Here is a 25,611-nt window from a genome sequence, read left to right as displayed (position 1 = left end):
AGAAAGCCTTGTTATGGACTGTTCTTAGCCATAAATTATAATTTTATTCAGAAGGCAACAAACATATGGCCATACTTTGTTCTATTTTTAGGAATTATAATAATTATTAACAAAAAGTTAAAAGTCACCATGAATTACTATATAAGTCCAGAGATCTGTAACGTTCATCCTGTGATTTAAAGTGACACTTTGTGATAAACTGATAACACGGTGTTAAGCATCGTCTTGTATTCTGCCCATGTGTTTAAAGAGAATACTGAATGGAAAATGGAAGGACTCCTGTTGGAGCTATTACAACACAAATTCCACCAGGATGGAAAATCAACTTATTTACCGGCCAATCAGGGTTCCCTAGAGCTCTGAAAACAGCGTGAAACAAAACATGTTGAACAGTTAAAACACTAAAGAGAGCTGTTGACCTGTGAGATGTAATGACATAAAATATAAATAGTAGCAGGAGATAGCCCCTTAATAATTGCACAGGTGTTTCACCCGTTGACCCTAACCTCTCTGCTTCCTAAAGTTAAGTATGGCACTTATCTGGGAAAATAATTTCCCCTGAAACATAAATGACACTAGCTCATGAGGCTTGTAACGTAGGTTATTAAGACCCACTCACACACTGATGATGTAGTCAGTAGTAGTAATGGGTCTTCTAGCAGTTTAAGGCTTAACTTAACAAAAGAAATGCCCTTCTCTACTATACTGTACAAGCTGTGAAAAGTGGCGGATCTCACATCCACATCTGGCCAAGTGAGTCACCAGCAATTTGTTGAGTGGTAAAATGTCATTCTCCTTTAAACTGTAGCTGCCTGCAGTTAGTTGTAAGGCTGGTTAGCAAAGGCAACCTCATTCTTGCTTGTCTAGGTCATCGTTTCTGGGCTCACTGCTCCCCTAGCACATTTTAATTTACATCATCTTATCCTTTATGGTCAAGTAGATTGTACATGATGTGCAAATTCTTTTGCCTTTAAAACTCTAAAATGCAACAAGCAAAGGACATGTTTTCAGACCATAAAGTTAATAACAGCCAAGATCTTTCCTCATTTCAATAAACTCTGTGGTTCCCACTACAATAATTCTCAAGAATTATTTGTAAAAGGCCAGTTCAGAAACATGCTTTCTCTTCCTAGTCTCCGTATCATACCCTACCCCTTGTACACAGGCTATGAGTGCAGTCATACTGCACCTTGTCTGTAAGAAGAAACTATGTAGAGATTCATGGCTGTCCTTATATTTGGTGATGACAAACATTATCTGATTTGACATCCATGATGGAACAGGAAGAATAGTACATTTCTAAGCAAATTTAAATTTATATTATTTTGTTAGAAATCGTGATCTTCTGATTAAAACCTAAGTGTTTCAAGACATATATTTGCACAATTTGCAGTATCCCCTTTTTAGAGAGTTGTGTTAGCATCATTCTTAAATTTACTAGTTCCTTTGAGAAAGGATCTCATGTAGCCCTTCCAAGATGGCCTGATACTTTCTATACAGTGAAAGATGACCTTGTACTTCTGCATCCACTTCCTAAGCTCTAGGATAATAGGCCTGTGCTACCACACCCAGTACCACCCGCTTATGTGGTGCTGGGGTTTGAACTCCAGACTTCATGCATGGTAGGTTGACAGTTTATCAACTGAATTAAATCTTTAGGCACATTCTTAGTTTAAAATAATAATGAGAATAAACTAAAGAGCTCCATCCCCCTCTGTCTTTTATGCTCTTCCCACCTCCAAATCTATGGGGTCCCTGAGCTCTGAGGGAAAGGATTTGATGGAGATAAATCACTTAGAGCTATGTGTTCCGAATATCTCTGTGTAATGTCTGGCTGTGGGTCTCTGCATCTGTTTCCATCTGTTGTAGGAAGAAGCCTCTCTGATGATGACTGAATAAGGCACTGATCTTTGAGTAGAGCAGAATATCATTAGGAGTCACTTTTATACTTTTCTTTCTTTTTTTTTCAGACCAGTAGTATTTGTTTTACTCTAGATCTCTGGGCTGTCTAGTCTCTGGCTCTTGGTCATGCAAGCAGTGTTGGGTATGGGTTCCTTTTCATGAAGTGGGCCTTAAGTATACCAGGAGAATAGGACCCTCTAAATCAAATGAGCAAGGCCGAGACTGAAGCAGCCCAGGACCTGTGTGGGTCTGTACCAGGTCCTTTGCATGTGTATTATAGCTTTCAGTTTAGTAATTTTATGGTACTCCAGAGCATGTGAACAAGTGGGTCTCTGGTTCCTGTGCCTTCTCTCAGGGCTCTTTTCCTTCTGTTGTTTTGCCTTGTCTAACTTTGTTGTAATTTGTGTGTGTGTGTGTGTGGTGGGGTTATCTTATTACATTTTTTTTGTTAAAAAATAAACTGAAAGCTGATTCATACATGTGAACACTATACTTTAAGAAAATTTATAAAACACTCATTTTGAGTAACATATCTATTAGCAACATATTGTGATATTTTACAAAGTATAGTAAGTCTAAAGAGAGGTCTTTCACTTAAAAGATACATAATTGTAGGAAAGTAATAATAGTAATAATAGTAATGACACAATGAAGTTTTCTATGATCTAAAGGGGATACCAACCATATCTGACTGGACTATGAAACAATTACTTTACTAGCATTGAAAACAGTTGTTTTTCAACCTGTGGGTCATAAGCCCTCAAACAACCCTCTGTCTCTAGAAGTATTTACATTATGATTCATTACAGTACTAAAATTACAGTTACTAAGTAGCAATGAGAATAATTTTATGGTTGGAGATCTCCACAACATGAAGAACTATGTTAAAGGGTTGTAGTGTGTAGTTGGAAGTTTTCCTGTGTCCCAGCCGGCGGGTGGTCATCGGGACAAATCTCTCCCACTCACGTCCCCCAAGTAAACACACAGAGGCTTATATTAAAAATGCTTGGCAATTAGCTCAGCCTTACTACTGACTAGCTCTTACACTTAAACTCAGCCCATTTCTGTTAATCTATATGTTGCCACATTTTCCGTGGCTTTACCTATGTACCATTACATGCTGCTCTCTAGACGGTGGGCTGGCATCTCCTGACTCAACCTTCCTCTTCCCAGAATTCTCCTTGTCTGCTTATCCTGCCTATACTTGAAGTCATGACAAATGTTTTTTTTCAGGGCTTAATTTTATGGATACCCATGAAAGAAAAATGGGAAACTGAATTTTCTTCACAAATCCTTGTGAATAATAAAAAACACTGTTAACTAATAAACAAGGTGCTTTCTAATCTTTCCCATAAGCTGGCAGCTGCTGTTGTAGGCAAGGCAGAGACAGAAACCTGGGTTATAACTCTGCCCCATAGCACAAAAGAAAAAAAAATAACATGACGAGAAGCCAGGGCCAGGTCAGAAGGTATTTGCTATTGGAGACACTATGCAATAGAAAAGGATAGGCTTACATAACCTTTTCCTTTTCACCTATTTCAATTTGGGGAATTCTGTGACCCTGCAAAGTCGATTACATGACAGTGTTGGAATCACTGTCACCAAAACAGTTGATTTTGCTGTTATAACAAACTTTCCTTTCTGTGAAGTTTTGAATCTGTTTACGAGTTTCTGTTTCCCTGTCCTTATCAATCTCAAAGTACTGAAAAACACTGAAACCCCTCTCCCCCGAATGAAGACTGTAGCAGGTTCACATCTGAGGTCTAACATTCTGTTCAGAGCTTGACAGAGAAACTGCCTCTCCTTTGCATGGGTCAAATGTGGTCACCTTTTGTGAAGCATCACCAGCCTCCACACTTTGTATGTTCCAGGAGATTTAGTTATTTATTTATTCAGCGAGCATGTGTGTGATGTGTCTCTACTGGAAGGAAACAGCTAATAACTTCGTATGCTAAATCTCTCAGGGGCCAACCTGCTGTTGCATTTAGATTCTGCAGAGGCCATCTCTCTTCCAGCTCACTGCAGAGCCTCTGCTAATCACTATTAACAATGGGATTTTTGTCTCCCTTGAAAACTTTCTTGTTCCCTTTCAGTGGAGGTGGAGACAGTCACTAAAACCACCACCAACAGGTATTTGCAGTGTCTGGTTGCCTTTTCTATGCTCATATTAGAAAACACTTTGTTAATTTAGCAGACGGTCTAGCAAAGAGGCAAGAGGAATGGCAAGCTCCAGGCACAGACTGAAATGGTTAAAAGAAATGCCATTTTTCAGTAGTTTTGGAATGCTAATATGTGATGGGTTAAGATGATAAAATAAAAGAGACTATGGAAATGAAAAAAATGTTCTTCAAAAACAGAACAAACAATCAAAACATTTTTCTAGAACTAGGTTTAGACACTTTGGGCAATTTCAACATAAACCATAACTTCAGCTTATTTTTCTAGCCACCTCTTCCGTCCCCACTCAAACATACTAACTAAGCTAACAAAACCCACCTGCTAGCTCCACTAAACAACCTCTCAAGGAGAGAGATGGTCACCAGTACACATTTCCCCTGTGACTTTTGACAGCTTTAATTATTGGGATTTTCTTATAATCTATAGTGACAATTAATGTGGTTCTTTGGTCAGTTTCTCATCTCCTCCTGCAATGATTTAATATTTATAACTTCAGTTCACTTGCAAAATTAGTGCTTTTTCAACATGTCACAAATTCAACACAGAGCAAAGACAAGCTTATTTTCCTGCTCTGTATTCCCAGGGCATTAGAGGGGAGGGCGGAGTTAATGCCTCTAGAACTGAATTCCCTTTGCGTTTTACCAATTCCTTCTCCCATCTCATGCTTCTGCATATTGCTTATGCTAAAAGCACTCATAAGGGTCAGATTATGCAAAGCGTAACTTCATTTCTGAGACATTGCTTTTAACCTGCCACCCTTGGTTCCCATCCATGACTGTAGTTATTCTTAAGTAATGAGCAGTTTTGAGCAGAACATACAATACATCAAATATTTAGTTTGAGAAACATCCCAAATATTAGGATACTTTCTGATTTTCTAAAGCATTTTTTCACCCACACAATTGTTTTTGAAAAAAGAAAAGTTCAAATTCCCAGTTCTGAAAAAAAATTATTCATTAAAAATAAATTCCAAAGTGAGAATGAGGAGGGCAGTGTTTAACTACGGCTCTTCCTACGACTTTGATGATCACAAGATTCTCGATGACTTAATGAAACAATCTCTTGAAGGAAAACAAAAAAGAAAAGAGCAGATGCTAACTATTTTAACAAAAATATAACCCAATCAAAACCACTTTGGGAAGAAAAGTTAAATTTGTTTGTGTGTTTGGCTATTTTTTTAGTCTTGTTAGAAAATCTAACTTTTAAAGAATTCCCTAGTTAAGTAATTTCCCTTAAAGAAATCACTAATTTCCGGTAGTGAGCACATTTTGAGGGAGTTGTAGTAATCAAGATGAAATGAGACTCTAAGTTCACTTTTTCCATCAAGTCCATCCTAACTTCAAGTGTATTTTATCCATTTCGAAGTGGCCCCTTCAAAATAGACACATTAGTTTTTACCTAAAAATGAATAAATAAGTAAATGAAATAAATAAATAAAATCTCTTCACAAAAGAAATACTTTAACAAGTAACCTCTGCAACTATCTGAGTCTTTAATGGAAAAAAAAAAAAGTTACCTAACTTGTTGTGAAGTTGGAAGTACTGTTTCTCTGGAAAATCAAGTACAACACCCGGAAAATTGTCATTCTTCGTAGTCTTTCTCAGTGTGGAATGGGGTGAAGCAAAGAGCTGCTGAGTTGCTTGTCAAAATAAGCACAGGAACATCATCCTAGGAAGCATGTGTCAGATGGACAGGGGCCGAAGTTACACCGGAAAACCTGAACTGTTAGCAGTTTTAGGAACTCAGTTGCAAATAGAATTGTGGTACAAGACATAGGCTATAGGGTGAAGTGCAAGCCGAAACGGCATGCTTTTGAAGGAAATGCAGAGGACTTTATCACACTTTAAGATTCACTATTAGAAGACCAACATAGTACTGACTTAGCTGCAGCAGTACATACAGAACAATCCAGGTTCTGGCGGCACGTGCAGCAGGTTCCATCAAGTCATGCCTGAGGCTACAAGTCCTGTTGGAGGAGTGAATCAAAATCTACATTGTCACACCTGCAGCTAAATCCTTCTGGGTCTGACAAAGTCCTATGCAGGTAGACTTCAGCTAAGAAAGGGGCTTAAACAGAATTATCTCTGGGCAGGAGGGAAATGTATAAAAAAACACAAATGAAGACAACTGCAATTAATCTTGCCAAAGTCAGGTGAGATCAGAGCAGAAAGCTAGGACCCAAAGGTTTTTATGTTTTTCAAAGTTAATTGTATCAAAGTTCTAAGAATAGGGGTGTTTGTAAATATGAACTTACTTGTGTATCAAATTCCAGACATCAACTTTAGTCTTAATTATTAGCTTTGTATAATTCCACAATGCTCTCCTATTTTATTGTTCAAATTCTAGGTGAAATGTTCTTTCTTTACAATCAATCTGGCCTTTTTTTTCATTGAATCTTCCTTACTCTTCTTTTAGTTTTCATGGAACACACAAACATTTGCAAAATTGGAGTTTTAGCAGGCAAAATGGATGCACTTTAATTTATCTGTTCTGTGTCGACAAGGATAAACTTACCTTCCTGCCTTACACAAGAAACATGTTAGAAATATCTTAATGCATTAAAAAATACATGAAGTAGCAAGGTGAAATGCTTTAAAGTAATAACAGTGGTGTTTGGATGGGATAATTCACTATTGGAATCCTCTGGATAATCCCAAAGTGGCCTGAATTCCTTTGCAGGATGAGTGTCTATAGAGGCAGACAGAAAGCCTCTTGTCATTTGTACCCTTAATCCTCTGCCTAAAGCGTGAAAAGTGCTCAGGGTAACAAGGGTGGGATCACAAAAATCAACATGATTTTGGAGTTTATATTCTTAACAATGCTAACTGATCAATAGGCTTTCGGGAGCTGACAAATCAATCTAGTGTAGCACGGTCTCTCCCCCTCCCCCTCCCCCTCCCTCTCCCCCTCCCCCTCCCCCTTACATCCTCCTGACTCTACATTCACACAGAGGTCAGGGGAAGAATGCTGTCTATAGACAGTATGAGAGTTATCATGGCAGTGCTTAGATAACTTTTATGAGCACTTTCAATAGTGTTTGTGTTTTTAATTGTGAGACTAGCCTTCTCTTTTCTTCCCAGGAACATTTGTATCATCAAGAGGAATTTTCCTCTGGACTTCAAGTGTTTAGAGGCAGTGGTAGAAAGAGAGCAGAGGTTACAGGAAATGTAGAGGATGCTCTCTTACAGCTTTTATACAAGTCTTACCCAAGTCCTATAACACCATTAGATTTCAGGAATCTTGAAATAAAAGTAAAAGAGAAGATTTAGAACCCACAGACAGCATGCCTATATGGCAGAGAATTAATGAGGTTCAACAAGGACTCTGAACACATGATTGTGTCCCACAAACAACTGAGTTACCCCTCACCAGCTCATGAAGACACAAGAACACACTTTCCTTTTAATTCCGGCCCTTGACACTCAGCAGGGACTTTTGTGAACTTTGTTGTTTCCCTCTGCCCTTGAGGCCAGCACTAGGGAGTGGATCTAATTAATGAGAGGTGGTGCGTTGCATTGCGTTGCAAGAGTCAGCCCCTGCCTCCAGGAGCTGCAAATCCACCGGCACTTTTAAATTTGGAGTATTCTTTTGCGAATCCCCTGTTGTAATTTATAATTCTCAGAGGACCTGTATTTGTCTTGAACTGATCGTTTATATGGGCTTTCCAAGGAATTTCTTCACTACACTTGTTGTAGAACAGGGGAAGGGGGTGGCTGAACCCAAGGGGGGCTGTGTGGAGGCGGGAATAATCTCTAAGGAGGCTTTAAAACCTTCCGTGGTTAAAGTTACACTGATGAGAGGGACACACACACACACACACACACACACACACACACTCACACACACACACACACACTGCACAAGTTCAGCGGGGCTGTATAATGAGCATGGACTGTAAATTCTGTAGGTAGCCAAATCAATTTTTTTTGAATCACAATTGCTCCCCAAAATGGCTATAAAACAACGCTTGCCTCGGGAGGTAAATTTATAGCCCCATGCCTCTCCCAGGCACGCCGGAGGGTTCTGCTCCCGGCTCTAATCTCTGCGAGATGTTTTTTGCATGTGTTGTGTGACAAGAGGGAAGGGGAGTGGGTTGAGCTCGCTCCTCTCCCATTGTCAGCGCGGCTAGTGAGTGTTGGGAGAACCTGTCCGCGGGATCCTGTGTCATCTTTCCCTGCTTGTGCACAGGAAAAGTCCGCGCGGCTCAAGGCTGCTCGCTCCCCCTCTCCTCTCTCTCTTTCTCTGTTTCCCTTTCATTCTGCTTCCTCGGAGCCGGAGCCGAAAGAAGCAGAGAGAGCGAGCAGGATTAGAGTCTGCCACCGGCTATCAGCGGAGCGGAGATAAAAGGAACTGCTTCTTAAGCGCCACTACCGCAGCCCTTGTTAATTTTTTTTCTTCCTTCCACACAACAGTTGTGCCTCATTATCCGGTGCCTGGCTCGATTTTTTTTTCTTTTCCTTTTTTTTTTTTTTTTTGGAGGGTTTGAAGTTTCTGTGATTCCGTGACTGTTACAGAAGAAGAGACGTTAGTGTTGCCATGAGGTCTTGATTGTCTGCATTTATGAATGAAACTGACCTAAATCACCTGTTACCTCCAGTTTCCAGATTGTTTGAACTTCTCTGGCCGCACAATACAGGAAGGAAGGCTGCAGCAGCCCAGGAACCTCCAGCGTCTGCAGCATGGGCTGGTTCGCTGGGATTGCCTGTCTGTTCTGGGGTGTATTACTTACAGCAAGAGCAAACTATGCAAACGGGAAGAACAATGTGCCAAGACTGAAATTATCGTACAAAGGTAAAGCTTTCTTTTTCTTTTATTTGACTAGCTTTGTAGTACCCCCTCCTTTCTTTCCTCGAACTCCCAACACTAACCATCAAACCTTTAGTTTAACCTGGGGAACCTGTGTCATTCGGTCAAAATTTTCTGTGAAAATTGAAACACTTTCCCTTAAACAACAAAAAAAGCATGTCTTCTGTTTGATGTGTGACAACTTAAAAGCAAACAAAGAACATTTAATCACAGTGAGCTGTGTGCCTGCTCCGTGCATGTTGATTTGAGTACCTTCTGATCACGCTATGTGCTGTTCATTCTTCTCACTTTACTTCTATTTAAATGTTTTTAAATAACCGTTAATGCAAAAAAAATGCTTTCTTAATAGATAGTCATGCCTCACCTATAATAACCATTACAGTGAACAGTATCTTCAGAGTTGTGGGCACTAAATGGTTAATCGTCATCATGAATATTCAGTTTGTTCAAATCTGACACTCAGATGCTTACCATAAGCAGTAGATCATGGTTTGCCAAGAGAATATAAACTGGAGAGAACAGGCTAGTTTTTCCACACTGTATTATGATGGTGAAAAGACTATTTCCCTAATTGGTGCAAAACTAGCCTTTGAAATATAATGTTATTTAATTCCATATGTGGTTAAGTGAGAATTAAAGAGATGTTAGTCTCCAGTGACACAGCTAGTTATAGGAACTTCTTTTGAAGAAGTATAAATTTATAAAAGAAAACCCTGCGAGGTCTCATGATACTTTCTGTTATAGATTCATGTGTGTGTTTGTTTTCAGATGACAATTTTAAAGAAAATATTTGTTCTGTATTTGTTTGGAGAGATTTCAAAGACCAATGTGTAAAGTAATGGTAAAACAATTTTTGAAGTGTGTGTGTGTGTGTGTGTGTGTGTGTGTGTGTGTGTGTGGTGTGTGTACACAAAACTTTTAGTGCCACAGAGTATTTCTCTGCCGTGGCTGTTATTAAATGCAGTTAAGATTAAACAGTTTTAACTCTCGCAGCTTAACTCCCCAAGGTGCTGATTTCCTATGATTCTCGGATTTCTTGAATTGGGGGTGGGGTCCTGAGTAGCTTCCACCTCTGCTATACATTTAGCTTACAAGGTACACGAAGAGCATGGCTATTCTAGAGACATTTCCTTTTTGTACATGACTGATACAGAGAAAAATGTATTTCTAATTTTCACATGATAAAGGACAACTTTTTCTGATAGCTTTAGTGTGAATTGAGAGATCAATTAAGAAACAGGCATAATTTTCACACTATGCATGAGAAAATGAAACACCTATTAATGGGTGTATTTGGATTTTACTTAGGATAAAATACTTTGACATAGAAAATTATTTTTAGTATAATATTTTATCAAGCATCTAGTTACATATAGATTTAATGCAAGATAAGCAGTTGCATTAGAATATCAGTAATGAAAAATCATATAACATCTGTTACATATTTCATTAAGTCTTTATTATGTTTCTACATAATAAAAACAGTGAAATTACTTGCATATTATGTAAAATAATCTACATTTTCATTGGTCTTTGGTTTGTATTATAGAGAGGACACCATCAAGGTATCCTTAGATTGATAGTTTATTTTATTCAAGTTTACACTCCTTGTCAGTTTTACATTCAACTTTAGTTTTCAAAAATATGATTCTCAGGTTTGGATTTCTAAGATGTCGAATGGCTGCATACTATAATTTGATATTAGCAAATTTGAAATAATGAAGTATATTTAGAATCTAATAGTCTTAGAGACACCTTTCTAATTGCTGAATAAACTGTACAATAAAATTAAAATTTATTGTGCTTCTTTACTCTGTGAGAATTTCATTTCCTTGCCAATAATTATTCTCAATCAGAGAGGAGACACCTGTCATGCCTATGCATTCAAATCATGTAGATAGTATTGAATTAAACCTGTTCTTTGTTATACAGTGTTTAAAATTGTCTAATGAGGGCTGTATGTATTAACAAGAGATATATGTGATATTGGGTCTATAAGTCTTACAGATTTTAGCTATGACACCCATCATAATTTCTGTGCTTCCCTTTAAATCTAAAACTCCTCCCCAGCTCTATACCGATTCTATTGATAGACCAAGAGCTTGGCAGTTTGTTAAGGCAAACTGTGAAGTGGACAACAGCTAGAAAAAGAGGCAGGGTTGGTTCCACTAGGTTTTCTTCTGTCATCTTCTTAGTGTGCAATACCTTTGTGTCTCTGCACACAGGCTTGTTTTGCCAAAGCACATGCCTGATAATCAATTGTCAAGACTTTGCTTCTAACTGTAAGAGAGATTTAAGTCTGCATCTTTTTTTTTCCATCTTAATTAGATGTCAAACACAGTTAAGATATCTGCTGCATTGCTCTTACAAATATTGCAGCATGACTCATGAAGAGTTAACTCCCTGCCAAGCTTAATTTCCCATGGTCACTTGTCTTCAAAGATCCACCATTAACTCTCTCATTGCTCAGGTTGCCAAGATGAATTTTCAGGCAATCACTGTGCTTGCTCTCTGCTTGTCATCCTGCCTGGTGGGAGATGAAAGCGACTTGATATGTTAAAGGAGAAAGGGCAGCAGAAAAGCACCAAGGCTGCTTCTCTGGTGGATGTGCTTCCTTCGCTAATACAGCACCTCTACTTTCTAGGAAAAGGGAGCTGAAGAGATGTTTTCAGAACCATCTGGAGAAGTGATAATATTAGAAAAATGGGGTATGCTGGCTTCTCCTCTGAACCAGCCTGATTTAGAATCCTTGTGGGGGAAGAAAATGTGAGAACTCTGTAAATCTCAGCATCACAGAAATTATCCTCAAGAAACATTCACTGAGAGATGCTTTTGCCTTCTTGAGTATGTCAACAGTAAGAGGCTAAATATTCAAACCCCCCTCTTTTAAATTTGTACATAATTGTTTATTTCCTCTACAAAATTAGTCACATTTTACTCCTATTATGAAATACTAAGCAATCATATGATCTTTCATCTGGGAAGTGTGGTACAATGAAATCTTCAGAAAAACCTGTGTGAATTACAAGAAGAAGGAAAAAAATTGGGAGTTTTAAACAAGTAACAAATGTTCCATCACTCAATGTAATGGATTTTTCCAGTACACAATGTGCCTGAGATTTAGAAGAAATCAAAGACACATGCAAAGATCAGTATGTCAGTGTCCAGTGAATTCAGAGGTTAAATCAATGATTTTAACCTTCCATTCATAGGGAAGACTTAGTCAACAGCACTTAAGTACAAGAGTGGGCATTTCAAAGGCTTTTTCCTTATCTGCTTACTTTTTTCTCGTCCCAGAATCAAGTTGTTTCATTATTGGGAAAATGAAATTACCTATTAAATCAAAATTTGTATATATCTTATGATATTAGAAGTCAATTTCACTAATCAAAATTTAAATAAAATGTTCAAAAGTTGCTGTATCTTTTGCTCCATATATTATGATTCCTTAAAATAAATTAATATGGTTGCTGGCTTATATAACTTTACCTCTTTCTATGATGCAGTTAAAAAAACATTTACCATAGAAATATTAATATATGACATATATGTGTGGCTACTTCTATAAATATGTCATTATTACAAATAAACCTTCATATCCAATATTAATGCATATAGTTGAATAAATAATCAACAGTATGAAAAATTTTAAATTTTGGTGATAAAAATTATTTTAAATGACATATTGTAGTTCTCAGCCTGTGGGTTTGATTCCTTTGAGCTTCACATATCAGATATCCTGCATATCAGATATTCACATTATGATTCATAACAGTAGTAAAATTACAGTTATGAAATAGAAACAAAATAATTTTATGATTGGGGTTCACCATTACATGTGGAATTATATTAAAGGGTCATAGCATTAAAAAGGTTGAAAACCACTGTATTAGATATATATATATATATGTATGTAAGATGTGACCTTCTAAATCCTATTAAAATGTTTCAAGAAGCTCTTAAATACATAATAACATGGTATAAGATTTAGCTTACACTAATAACCCCTTCACGGGTAAAATATATCTAGAACTGTGCATTCACAATACTCAGGCACACACAAATGCACAGAATCACAGTTATAAATTCTTTTTACAGTTTTCTCAAATTGTCACTGCATGTTACTAGGTCTTTGACTTAATCAGTCTTACTTAAAACAATCTTTTCTCACCAGATTTTATTTGCTTTCAAATCATATTTTGGTTCTGAAGTTTTGAATTTAAGGTGATGAGAACTAGATTTTTGACACATCAATTCAAGAGGTATGTTCTGACAAAATCATGAGAGGTGAAAATGTTATAAGGCACAGACATCTCTTGTCATTCAACTCTGGTGATGTCAAATGAAGGCTCCTGAAAGTCTCCAGTTTGTGGCCCTTCTGCTAAAGCTGCCAAGCAACTTGACCTTTGAAGTGACAGAATATACAGTCCAGACTGTAGGAAACAGGAAACCACTGGGACTGTGAAATCATTTCATGGAAGCCTTCTAACCTAACACTTGTAATCATTAAGCCTGAAGTCTGAATGATTTCACATTGTGATTTCAGACTTCTGTCATCATGGGAAGCTCTTCAAGGCACTACAGGCGTCAACAATAGGGCATCTTAGCAATTTAGTGAACTAAATAGACAAATAAAATATCTTTTATTCTGATATTTGAGAATTACAGTATAATTGACAAACAGTGTGATTTAGGATCAATTGCACTTACCACATATATTTAAGAAATATGCAGTCATTCAGGGATAAATTTGAAAGGAACTGAATGAAGTGATTACATCCATCCCTATTGACAAAAACAACTTTTAAACTGTTACTGTAGACATCATTATTGTGAGTATATGATTGTCTTATAGAAAAAATTTTGTATCATATTTCCAGATGTGTGCTTAAAAGTCCTATTATTTAACATTTTCATAAACTTTAAAGATGAGAAGATTTGTGGTTTAACTTCTTATCCCGATTTTCTCATTTAAACCTTCATGCATCACGGTTTCAGAGTTTTTTTAAGTCAAAATTCAAGATTTTCTTAAACAAATTTCAACTTAAATTTATTTAATTCTTCTGAAGCTAACACTATGAAAAGAAATTTCAGAGTGATCATTACCTAAAAATTTTAATTTATTGAGCCCTCATACTACATCTTGACAAGTTATATACATAATTACACTTACCAAACTTTATGAAAGAAATCTATAGTCATGTGATCCATACCCACCAACGTATATGTAAGCCTAAAAAACTATGTCAACGCTACTGAGTGTAATGCTTACATTAAAGGTCATTTCAAAAGATCAACTAGTAGTTGTAAACAAAAGTTAGAACAAGTGAGAATCTAGATGGCCTTTAGCCCTTCCTGACTTCTAGGGTCCTACATAAAGGAACTAGCAGGATTTGCAGTTCTAGGCTCCCACTAATAGGTGGCAGTAGCAATTTGTGACAGCTCCCTCATTAGTTTGAAATAGGCAGGCTGCTAAGATAAATAACACAGAGTAACAGTGGAAAGACCAAGCCTGGATCAGCTAACACAAGAGTCATGACATGGAGCATGAACTAAACAGGAGCTTCGCTGATGATAGAAATTAGTAAGGATCTGATGTGCTCTTCAGGGTGAACTTATTAGCACTTTTCCCCTCATAGAAATGAGTGGCTGTAAGTAAGGAAGAAATTAGTGCATTTCATTTTAAATGAGAATTATACAAAAATGTATCCATGAAATATGAAATTATCCATAGATAAACAACCTAAAGAGGGAAATAGTGATACCAGACGAAAAGATTAGTGTAGGGCAGGGTTTTTGTGTGTGTGTGTGTGTGTGTGTGTGTGTGTGTGTGTGTGTATACAATTTACAAATGTACATATTACTTGAATCATAAAATGTGCTTATTAGAAAGAATGAGCCTGCCTAAGACACATTATGGCTTATCATTTATAATTAGGAAATAACTAGCTGAGACTATAAACTAATGTTTAGAGAACTCCATTTTAGTTTTAAAGTAATGACTCCTTTACATTTTACTGTTCTCATCTATTGTTATGATCAAGCATATGGAAGAACTGGTAATTCTAACTAAAACAAATAAGTCTGAATGTCTCCAGCTACTATCTCTTTCTATTGCCAAGACATAAACATCTGTATAAATAGGGAATTCACACACTATTCCCAAACAGTAACAAAGCTGGACTTTGTCAAACCCAGGATAAGAAAATACACAATTTATACTTGAACTAGGGAAAGGAAGATAAGCAAAAATAAAACTCTGTTGATAAATATAAAGAATGATTAGCTCCTTCTATTTTCTACAATCTTAGTGTAAAGCAGAGAAGGATCACTAAGTGAGCCTTGTCATCTTTTGAATGAGTCACTAAACCTGTGTCTTTAGGTGTCCTGTGCTTAAGTGGGGCATGGGAAACAGTGTTGACCAAACTTTACAGGGATAACATATAGCTACAATCACAAATTTGTCTGTAGATGAACGGCAACATGACCCACTTGAGTGTTCCTAACCAAACTAAAGAAATGCTACTGAATATGTCAAATGAGTGTTTATTTCTGCGAAAGTGCTTACATGAATCATCTTGGTTGTGCCATATTATGACATTTGCAAGGCTAGATATTATTAGTTGGCATTTTTATCTGTTCTGAGGTTAGAACAGAGTCACTCGCTGTGATTGATTTTGTACATTATTTGTCACCCTTTGTTGTCTGATCTGAACTATGACTTGAGAAAATGTAAATTCCTTTGGTATATACAAGGAATGTGAATTGGTGAGTTGAATAATATGGCGGTGATGGTGAGTTTTAATTGTTAAATACAAACAACCTATGCTCTCTGGGGAAGAGTCTTTTTGGTTTTTTGAGACAAGGTTTCTCTGTGTAACTTGGCCGTCCTGGAACAAGCTCTGTAGACCAGATTGACCTCGAACTCAGAGATGTGCCTACCTCTGCCTCCCAAGTTCTGGGATTTAAAAGGGACTGCCTACATTGGATTGGCCTATGGACATGTCTATATCTAAGGATTCTCTTAATTAGGTTAATTGATGTGGGAAGACCCAGCTCACTGTGGGTAGCACCATTACATAGGCAAGGGATCCTAAACTACATAAGGTAGAAGAAATTGAATTGAGCAGAACTAGCAAGGAAGCAAGTGAGCATGTATGCATTAATTTCTTTTGACTCTTGACTGTGGATGTTATATGACTGTTTGAATTCCCTGTCTCATTTCCCCCAAAGTAATGGACTATAACATGAAATTATAAGGTGAAATAAATTCCTTCCTCTTCTAAATTGCTTTTTTACCCCAGTTTGTTTTTATCACACCAACAGAAATGAAACTAGAAAAATGGCATTATAGAAGAAGCAAGTGTTGAGCTAGCGTCTGGAGTAAATTGGGCACCAGGGACATTGAGGTTGGGAAACGAGAGAACAGACCATCTCCAGAAATAGTAGCTCCTTGCAAGACAAGCTTGTTCTAGAACCACACCAATAAGTACCCGGTCATTTGTCATCTACAGCTCAGAGATGGAAAATATAGAGCAAGACTATGTGGGAAGACTCTAGCAACCAGACTGAAGAGTTCTGTCACTCATTTGTACAAATACTTTGATTTTCCTTGTTCCCTTGTAGCACACACAGGAGACAAAGGGAACAGGAAGAAGGGAAGGGGGGAGTGAGAAACAGAGGCAGGGAGAAAGAGGGAGAGAGTGAGAAATCTCACACCAAACTGTGGCTAAGGTAACGAAAAGTAGCTCTTCTTTCCTCTCTATTATGTTGAGCATTTATGCACAAATCACTCCTCCAAAAGGGGTTAGGAATATAATCATAGAGCAGTTCATGAGATTGTTTTTAATCATCCACATGGGGCAGCAGCCTGGCTTTGCTCTCAGTTTCTTTTTCTTTTTTTTAAATTTGTTTTATATTTTATAGTTAATTTAATTTTACATATCAGCCATGGATTCCCCTGTCCTGCTTCCTCCCTTCCCCCAGCCTTCCCCCCCAATCTACCCCCATTCCCACCTCCTCCAAGACAAAGTGTCCACTGGGGATTAAGCCCAGCCTAGTAGATTCATTTGAGGCAGGTCCAGTCCCCTCCTCCCTTTACCTAGGCTGAGCAAAGTGTCTCAGCATAGGCCCTAGGTTCCAATAAGCCAGCTCATGCACCAAGGACAGGTCCCGGTCCCACTGCCTGGGGGCCTCCTAAATAGTTCAAGCTCATCAACTGTCTCACTTAACCAGAGGGCCTGGTCCAGTTCCATGGGGGCTCCTCAGCTATTGGTTCACAGTTGATGTGTTTCCGCTAGTTTGCCTATTTGTCCCTGTGCTTTTTCCAATCATGGTCTCATTATCTCTTGCTCATATAAGCCCTCCTCTTTCTCACCGGTTGGACTCCTGGAGCTCCACCTGGGGCCTGGCCATGGATCTCTGCATCTGCTTCCATCAGTCACTGGATGAGAGTTCTATCATGACAGCCAGGATGTTCAGTCATCCGATCACCAGAGTAGGTCAGCTCGGACTTTCTCTTGACCATTGCCGGTAGTCTACGGTGGAGGTATCTTTGTGGATTTCTGGGAACCTCTCTAGCACTCTGCTTCTTCCTATTCCCATGGGGTCTTCATTTATCATGGTGTCTCTTTCCTTGTTCTCCCACTCTGTTCCTGATCCACCTAGGACCTCCTGCTCCCCTAAGCTTGCTTTCCCCCGACCCTTGCCCTCCATTACCCCCCTCACTCCCAATTTGCCCATGTAGATCTCATCCATTTCTCTGTCACTGGGCGATCCCCGTGTCTTTCTTAGGGTCTTCTTTACTAGGTAGCCTCCCTGGAACTGTGAGTTGCAGTCTGGTTATCCTTTGCTTTACATCTAGTATCCACTTATGAGTGAGTGCTTACCATGTTTGTCTTTCTGAGTCTGGGTTACCTCACTCAGGATAATATTTTCTAGTTCCATCCATTTGCCTGCAAACCTCATGATGTCATTGTTTTTCTCTGCTGAGTAGTACTCCATGGTGTGTATGGACCCCATTTTATTTATCCATTCTTCAGGTGAAGGACATCTAGGTTGTTTCCAGGTTCTGGCTATTACAAACAATGCTGCTATGAACACAGCTGAGCATGTGGCTCTCAGACAGTTTCTTAAGGGCATCTTCTCAGAGCCTCCCTTGATCCTCTTCCGAACTTATCTAGAGCAATGGTTCCTCAGTCACCACCTGTGTTGCTTCGTCTCTAGTCATCCTTCTTCTTCCTTGTCTTGTACTACAACTGCAGAAGACCAGCCCTCTGCTCCCTCTCCCACTGCAGAAGACCAGCCCTCTGCTCCCTCTCCCACTGCAGAAGAAGACCAGCCCTCTGCTCCCTCTCCCAGCGCTTGTCTTGAGCACCTACATTTTCAGGAGAGTGAATATGACAGGAAGGAACGACAGGAATCTTTCCTGAAGTATGAATCCACAAAATGCTCCTTAAGCTCTTTGCTTAACTCTTGAGTCTCAAATAATTGGGAAGACAGGAATTCCTTAGGCTGCATAAGAGATCCACAGACTTATATTTGTAATCTAAATAAATTTTTAAAGTTTGTTGGAAGAGTCTTAAAAACTGACAAGCAAGTAGAAATATCAGGAAGGGACTTTTGCATATCTACCTTTTATACACAAGGCACATCTACTAAGCATTAAGTACTCGGGGAAAGCTAAAATAAACTCATTCACATTGGAGGTTTTATTTAAGTATAGGACTGGTTTTGGCTAGACACAATGTATGTCATGAATTTTAAAGTTTTTGTCTTCAAACCTGATGTCTTGAGCGAATAAACTTTGCTGTGTTTTTATCATCATTTGTGAGTTTGTTTAACAGAAACACATTTTCCTCAGCTCTGCAGACTTCTTGTTCACAAAAATCAGTTGTTGAGCTTTCTTATACTCTGTGAGGCAGATGCACATACTGGGTCACACAGGGTAGCTGTTTTATTTCTGCATGAATGAACTGATTTGGGAGTGAAAAAATAATTTAGAATGGCTTCTAAAGAAGATGGCATAACATCTATTGCAGTATCTATGGTACTTCTGAAACATAGTAAAGAAAAATCAGTCTTGAATGACCAGAAAGATGTAAGAAGGCAAAAATAAAGAATGCAGTCTTTACCACCATTCAAAGCCTCTTTAAGTCTTGGTGTTCTTTTTTTTAAGTGTCATGTTCTATGTGATTTATAACATATATTTTATACAATGGATAACTGTAAACTGCAACACAGTGGAGTAGGCACTTGGTGGATTTATTCTGTGGATGTCTAGGTTGGCTTGAAAATGAGATCAAGATGGCCAGGTGGCATATATTAGAAGGACTTTCCACAGTGGCCAGAGTCACTTGGGTTTATCTATGTTTTCTTTGGATATGTTCCAGATACATAAGTGAGGCTTCTTTCTAACCAAAGTCCTGGGAACTTGAGCTCAGGTATCCAATGTATGAGCTTCCACTACTATAGATCTTTGAGATTGCCAACTACACTGATCTCAAATTCTGGTTTCATCTCTCCCTACAGAAGTTTTCAACCTGTGAGTTACAGCCCCCATGGGGTTCCATATCAAATATCCTGCATATCAATTATTGACATTACAATTCATGACAGTAGCAAACTTACAGTTATGAAGTAGTAATGAATTATTTTATGATTGGGGTCACCACAACATGAGAAACTGTATTGAAGGGTCGCAGATTAGGAAGGTTCAGAACATCTGTCTAGGGGTTTCTAATTTATCCTGCTTTATATTTATTTTTCCAGCAGGTTGTGAAGAGCATTTTTATTTGCTTTTGAGAAGAAGTCACTTATGATATCACCAGATGTGTGCCACTTCAATTGTGTCCCCATGTTACAGGCCACCTCTCTTTAAATGTGAAATCCTTCGTAGTCTATCTGCTAACCTACAGAGAATCTGACTATCATTTGAGATGTTTCTCTGGCTCACCTTCCAACATAAATAAGAATTTCAGAACAACCAGGCTTGTAAAATCTTAAAACATTCTATATTATAATAGGACAGGCTTTTCAGTCATGATTTGTAATACAAACAAAGATTATATATAGCTCAAGAAATTCATTTGGATGAGTTTTTTTATTTGCACACACACACACACACACACACACACACACACACACACACACACACACACAGGTTGTGTCTAATACTCAAATGTGAGAAAATTCAGAAAATGCTGCTTTCTACTTCATACTACATTGAATTCAGAACTTTGAAATATGGGAAGTCACTCATTTGAATAGAGGCGGAATCCCTGGTCTTGGGACATTGTGAGTCATTGCATCATCTCTGCCCCTCACAGTTAAGGTTGGGCTGCTGGCTTCTGTTTCATTGTTGTTATGTTGTTGTTTCTGAGTTTGCCAGACCACTTTCTGTCTGTTGACACTATTGTCAGTCTTCATCTACTGTTATGTCTTAGATAGGGGCTCCAGGAAGTTGACAATGTGCACATCCCAAGGCCTTTCCATTGAGTTTCCCTTTATCTTTGCTTCAGAACATAGGCCTTATTGTCCCGGCTCCACAGTCATGAATAAAACATTTCTATTCTCAAGACTTTCAACTTTTAATGTACAAGAACTCAGTTTCCCTGCCTACAATAATTTTCTTCTTTCCAAGTCTGAATTATAGATCCCAATACACAAAAACAAGATGATCCAGTGTCCCCTATGAGACACAAATCTACAACCTGTACCTTCCTAGACTACACAAATAAATCTCATCCACTGAAGGGTATTTATTACAAAACAAAATTCTGTTATTTCTTCCTGAGGTGAATAGGAAAAATTTTCAGACCTTGAAAATAAAAAGTAATAGTAATAACTATTTCACATTCCTCCTAATAAAAAGTTAGAACTTATCCTTTTTTTGGCAACTAATCTTCAGAGGAGCAAAAAGAAAAAAGAGGTGAATGCTTTTAATTCAGTGACCTGCATGCTAACTTTTTACCACCTTCTCCTCTTTTCCCTGCTGTTCCCCATATGTACCTGGTCTCAGAGTCCTGTAATTTCTACTTCTTCACCCTTTCAAACTGCCATGTCCACTCTTCCTAGTTTATGCAAGACCTTGGCGTCATTTGACCCATTAGAGCAATGGGTATCTTAATTACAGTCCTTCTTTATGTCATTCCTGGACACAACTCTTTCTGATATTCAATGTCTGGTCATACTTTTATTGTATTAAAATCCCCACTCTGTAAAGCCCCAAACACACTGTGATCTATTATGGTGACTAAGCTAGCAATCTGGAGACAGAGGGCGCTATAGGAGGTCCCACAGCTGTTTTACATGTCAGAAGAAAGATGATGAGAGAGAGGGCTGAAGATCAGACGCCTTTAACATATATAGAAATTTGTTTCAGTGAATTATTGATTATAAGTAGTTTGGCACACAGAAGATTACCCTTATGTTAAGGTTTTAAAATTCTGAAACTTGGGGCTGGAGAGATGGCTCAGTACTTAAGCCCAGATACCCTCTCTTTCCTTCAACATCCTCATTCAGACTTCGGGAGAATTTCGACATAACAACAGTATGTGGCCAAATTATTTAAGAATCATTTGACTCTATGAATCATGTAGTCATTCACAGCCAGTGTCTGTTTGGTGCATTTTTATTTAACTGTAACTTTATTAATACATCTTCTCGTCTTTGCTGTTTTTCTGCCAATTTGGAGAAAAGTGTCTACTGTGTTTTAATTTCTCAGCTCATGACCATATGAACATCAGCACAGTAATTTTGGAATAATCTATTTAGCTATCTTAAGGTGATTCCAAAATGGATGTGAACTTAGTAATGCTAGAGTAATCTATTTCTTTAGGCCAGAACTCAGTATATACTTCTTCTGACCCTGATCTTCGATCTTCTCAGCCACATTGATGCTGGGATTGCAGCCATGACCCCATATTTTGGCTGTTACTATACAGTATTCAGCCCTACACATGTAAGATGCATTTGAATCACAGTTACTTGTATCAATGTTGCATTAATTTTATCCCATTATATACTTTAAGCAATTGCGTTTTCTTCATTGATGAAGATAACAGATAATTTTTTCTAGTACAGCAAAATCTAGTCATATTTTCATATTTCCAAAATAATTTTTATTCATAAATATATCTATATGTAGTATAGTAAATTCCCATATGGCTTTTTTCATGTGTTGTTGGTGTTAGATATCTCTCTTCCACTCCTTCCTCCCCTCCTCTACCTGGCCCTCCCATCCCTCTCACCACTTAAATTTCCCTTTCCATTATTTTCCTCTTTCTCATCATAGTGACTGTGTTCTACTACCCTCTTTCCCCCTTTAAGATCTTTCTTCCCTATCTCCACCCATGGTCATCCATGTTCAAAGTTACTCTATTTTCAACAGCTATGACATAGAAACAGTCTTGATGCCTGTGACTAATGGATAATGAAAATGCAATAACTATATACAAGGGAGTTTCATTAAGCTGTAAATAAAAATAAAATTTACAGCTAAATGGATGGAACTGGAAGTGTTATACTAAGTGAGGTAGCCCAGACCCAAAAAGGTGAACATTTCATGTTTTTAGTCATATGTGGATAAGTGTTGAAGCTTTACATTCATGGGTTTAATTTGAAGTTTATAGAATCCTGTAAATAAAAAGATAGCACTTTAAGTAAACAATAGCAAAACCAGCTAAGTCTGACAGGAAACTCTTAAGTCCTCCCTCTACATCTGACAAAGGTCCTCAGCATAGGCTGCCGTCGGAACACTGAAGTGAAATGTGGATGCTGTCAGATTGTGGAGAGCTAATGGCAGAGATGAAAGCTCTCCTTGTAGCTGTGGGTAGCTATTGCCAGGGGAGCAAGGAAGCACCTGCCTTTTAAAGAAACAGTTGGCTACAAGTGTTGTCTACAGACTACATATTCCAGTTCACATTTTCAACATTAAATAGTTAGTTATTTAATGTTCAGTGGAAATCACCAGGAAATGACTAGTTTTATTTGCATATCCTCTTGAATGGTGTAACGATTGCTTTCCATATTATTTTGTATGACTTGTTCCATGAAGACACAACCTCATGGCAGCTCAAGGAACATTGAATCCTCATAGGGATAAACAGTATTTTTTTTTTTTTTTAGCATTTCCCTGAGTCTGAATGAAGCATTGTAGATACAGAGGCTGAGTGGTTCTGTGAACCACCTGTGACTGCAAATAGCCCATTTGCTGGAAAGAGGATATTCAGTCACTCAAGAAAATAAACTTACAAGTCTGAGGCTGGTAAATAGAATGAAGAACATGTTGAGAGTAACTTAAAGGGGCTTTTGTCTAGCAGAAGACACTTGGAAAGCAGGCTGGGAAATCCAGACATCCTTAGAAAGGGAGGTGGCACTAACCACCACTAGCTTTTAAAGGATTTTTCAGGAGGACAAAACTCTTTTTGAAAACACTTTATGCGCCAGTCTGAATACATTTCTTAGCTACTTTAGACAAAGATGAATTTTATTTCATTGTGGTTTTAGCTGTATTACAATGCTCATAAACTATTTTACTTTATGCCAGACATGTGGAAGTAATCAGTGTATGTAAATGATATGTGAAGGTGAGGTTCAGCTCTAGAGTAAGAAGTTGGACTGTCTATGGCTATAAATTTTAACCACATCACAAAGACCAACTTTCCTTTTAACAGTAACTTAGATGTAAAAATAATCTGTGATAAATTCATAAAACTAGTATTGTTTTCTTAGTAAAGTCCTATAAATGTAAAATATAATGCAAGTTTGTGCTGTTATAATATTTTAAAACATACTATTCAAAGACTATTTTGTCTTTAAAGAACTGTCAGAGGTAAATAGTTGAAGTTAGGCATAATTGCATCACTCTATCTCTGAAAAGCTATTTTCACCAAAGGTTGTGCTTCTTACTGACAAAAATTATTTTTTATTGAAATAAGTGAGTGTCTCCTTTCTTCCTTTAACATGATATAAACAGTTTTCTGGGTATAATGCTTTCCTGGTTCATATGTGTCTATCTAAATATATTTAACATTTTAAAAATGAAACAGATCTTCTTGAAGAGGAAATAGACACAATAAAAGAAGAAATGTTCCCTTTCCATAAGATCATAACCATGATTTTAGTCTCAATATGATAGTGGTGTCCCTCTTCTAAATACTTTTTATCGGGTGCTATGCATAAGGCTGGATATCACAATAACACAAATACAAAGCGGCATTACACACACACATACACACACACACACACACACACACACACACACACACACACACACACATACAACAAGGAGGTGCTATAGTAAAGAGAAAAAACAGTAAAGTTATGGCAAACATTTACAGATCATCTTACCCTCTTTGTTTTTTCTTCTTCCTGTTTTTGGTTATTTAGTTTTTGTTGTTGTTGTTATTTGTTTGTTTGTTTTGTTTCATTTTTGTTTGTTTCCAATTCTGGGCATTTTGCCTGCTAGATAAGTACTTTACCCACTAAGGTATGTCCCCAGATTTCTTGCCATCTTTTACATAAAGGCAGGTTACAGAATCATTCTTTGTTATTGTGAATTCATGTCCATTTTGCACTAGATTTGCTTATTAGAAAAAAATGGCAGTTGCACTCATTCTAATACTTACCAAAGGGAAACAAGAAGTGAAGTAGTATTCACAAGAAGAGGAAGAATTACCAGTTTATATATATGATCTATCTATCTATCTATCCATTTATATGTATAGTTTTTAAAATTAAAATTAATTTCAATGTCTCCAAGACAAATTACAGTCATGATTTGGAGCTTATTTCCTATAGTGATGAAAAAAGTGAGGTGAGAAAATGATCAGGAAAAATGTTGTCAAAGAGAAGAGTAATGGCTAAACATTCTGCATGGAAATTATGGCAGGAGAGACAGTAACACTCAGCTGGTGTGTGTGTGTGTGTGTGTGTGTGTGTGTGCGTGCGCACATCCAGTTGTTGTTGCTGATGTTTTCATGGGAGTTCTGATTTACCTCGTATTCTCTTTGTATTTTTTTTTGTACTCTTACTTCTTATTAATTTCTTTTGGATTCAGGAAGTTTTTTTTTTTAAGATTTAATCTATTTCAAAGGAATGAATATTTACTGTACATTACTCATGGTAATGATTACCGGGCCAAGAAAAACACATGGGATTAATGTCTGATCTCAAGAACTTTGCAACATGGTGCTGAAGAAAACATACCACACAATAGTAAAGCAAATTGGCCTGCCACTCAGATACAAAGAACATGTGATTAAGTTCAGAGGTGACAATAAGTTCTCAATTATGCTATGGTGTGCAATTGAGCATGAGGAAAACAGGTTTTACAGGGAGGGAAAATTAACATGAGTGCAAGGCTATCTATTTTGCAAGGTTGGATGAAGGGCTTTCTAGTAGCAACATACTGTGTGCAGTCATGAGGCAACGAATATCTACAGAGTGCCTAACAAGCAGAAAAGAAACGATTTTACCTAACATGGAGAGGAATACATGCCAGAAGACAGTGAGGTCGATCAGGAGCCCGGGGTGTGAATCCTTACAATCTTTGATCATTTCTAGAAAAAGGCCTAGAACTGTGTGTGTGGTGCTGGGCAGTAGTGAGCTTGCACATGTATGTAAGGCCTCTGCTCTGCCTGACCTAGCATACTTTCCATGAAAAAGGCAGCCCAGTGTGGTGGGAAGCTGTGGAGAGTGGTGTGTCTCAGTCAGGCACTATGA

The 25,611-nt window shown here is 37.8% G+C and overlaps 1 protein-coding gene across 2 annotated transcripts in view; it reads left to right on the top strand.

Annotated features, from left to right (window-relative positions):
- Positions 1–25,611, top strand: part of Sema3a (semaphorin 3A) — a 479,305-nt gene that overhangs the window by 256,019 nt on the left and 197,675 nt on the right. The window contains exons 1-2 of one of the 2 annotated variants that reach the window (XM_052720981.1): positions 7,878–7,983; positions 8,678–8,871. In XM_052720981.1, the coding sequence (XP_052576941.1) occupies positions 8,760–8,871 (112 nt within the window). In that variant the 5' untranslated portion in view covers positions 7,878–7,983; positions 8,678–8,759. Of the gene's footprint in view, positions 1–7,877; positions 7,984–8,677; positions 8,872–25,611 lie in introns of those variants that run through there. The other variant, XM_052720980.1, reaches the window with a different exon arrangement.

This window comes from Peromyscus californicus, unplaced genomic scaffold (genome assembly GCF_007827085.1).
Source record: "Peromyscus californicus insignis strain IS unplaced genomic scaffold, ASM782708v3 Scaffold_6__1_contigs__length_162567912, whole genome shotgun sequence".
Taxonomy (NCBI): Eukaryota; Metazoa; Chordata; class Mammalia; order Rodentia; family Cricetidae; genus Peromyscus; species Peromyscus californicus.
The sequence above is the reverse complement of the archived record's forward strand: the minus strand, read 5'-3'. Positions and strand labels throughout refer to the sequence as shown.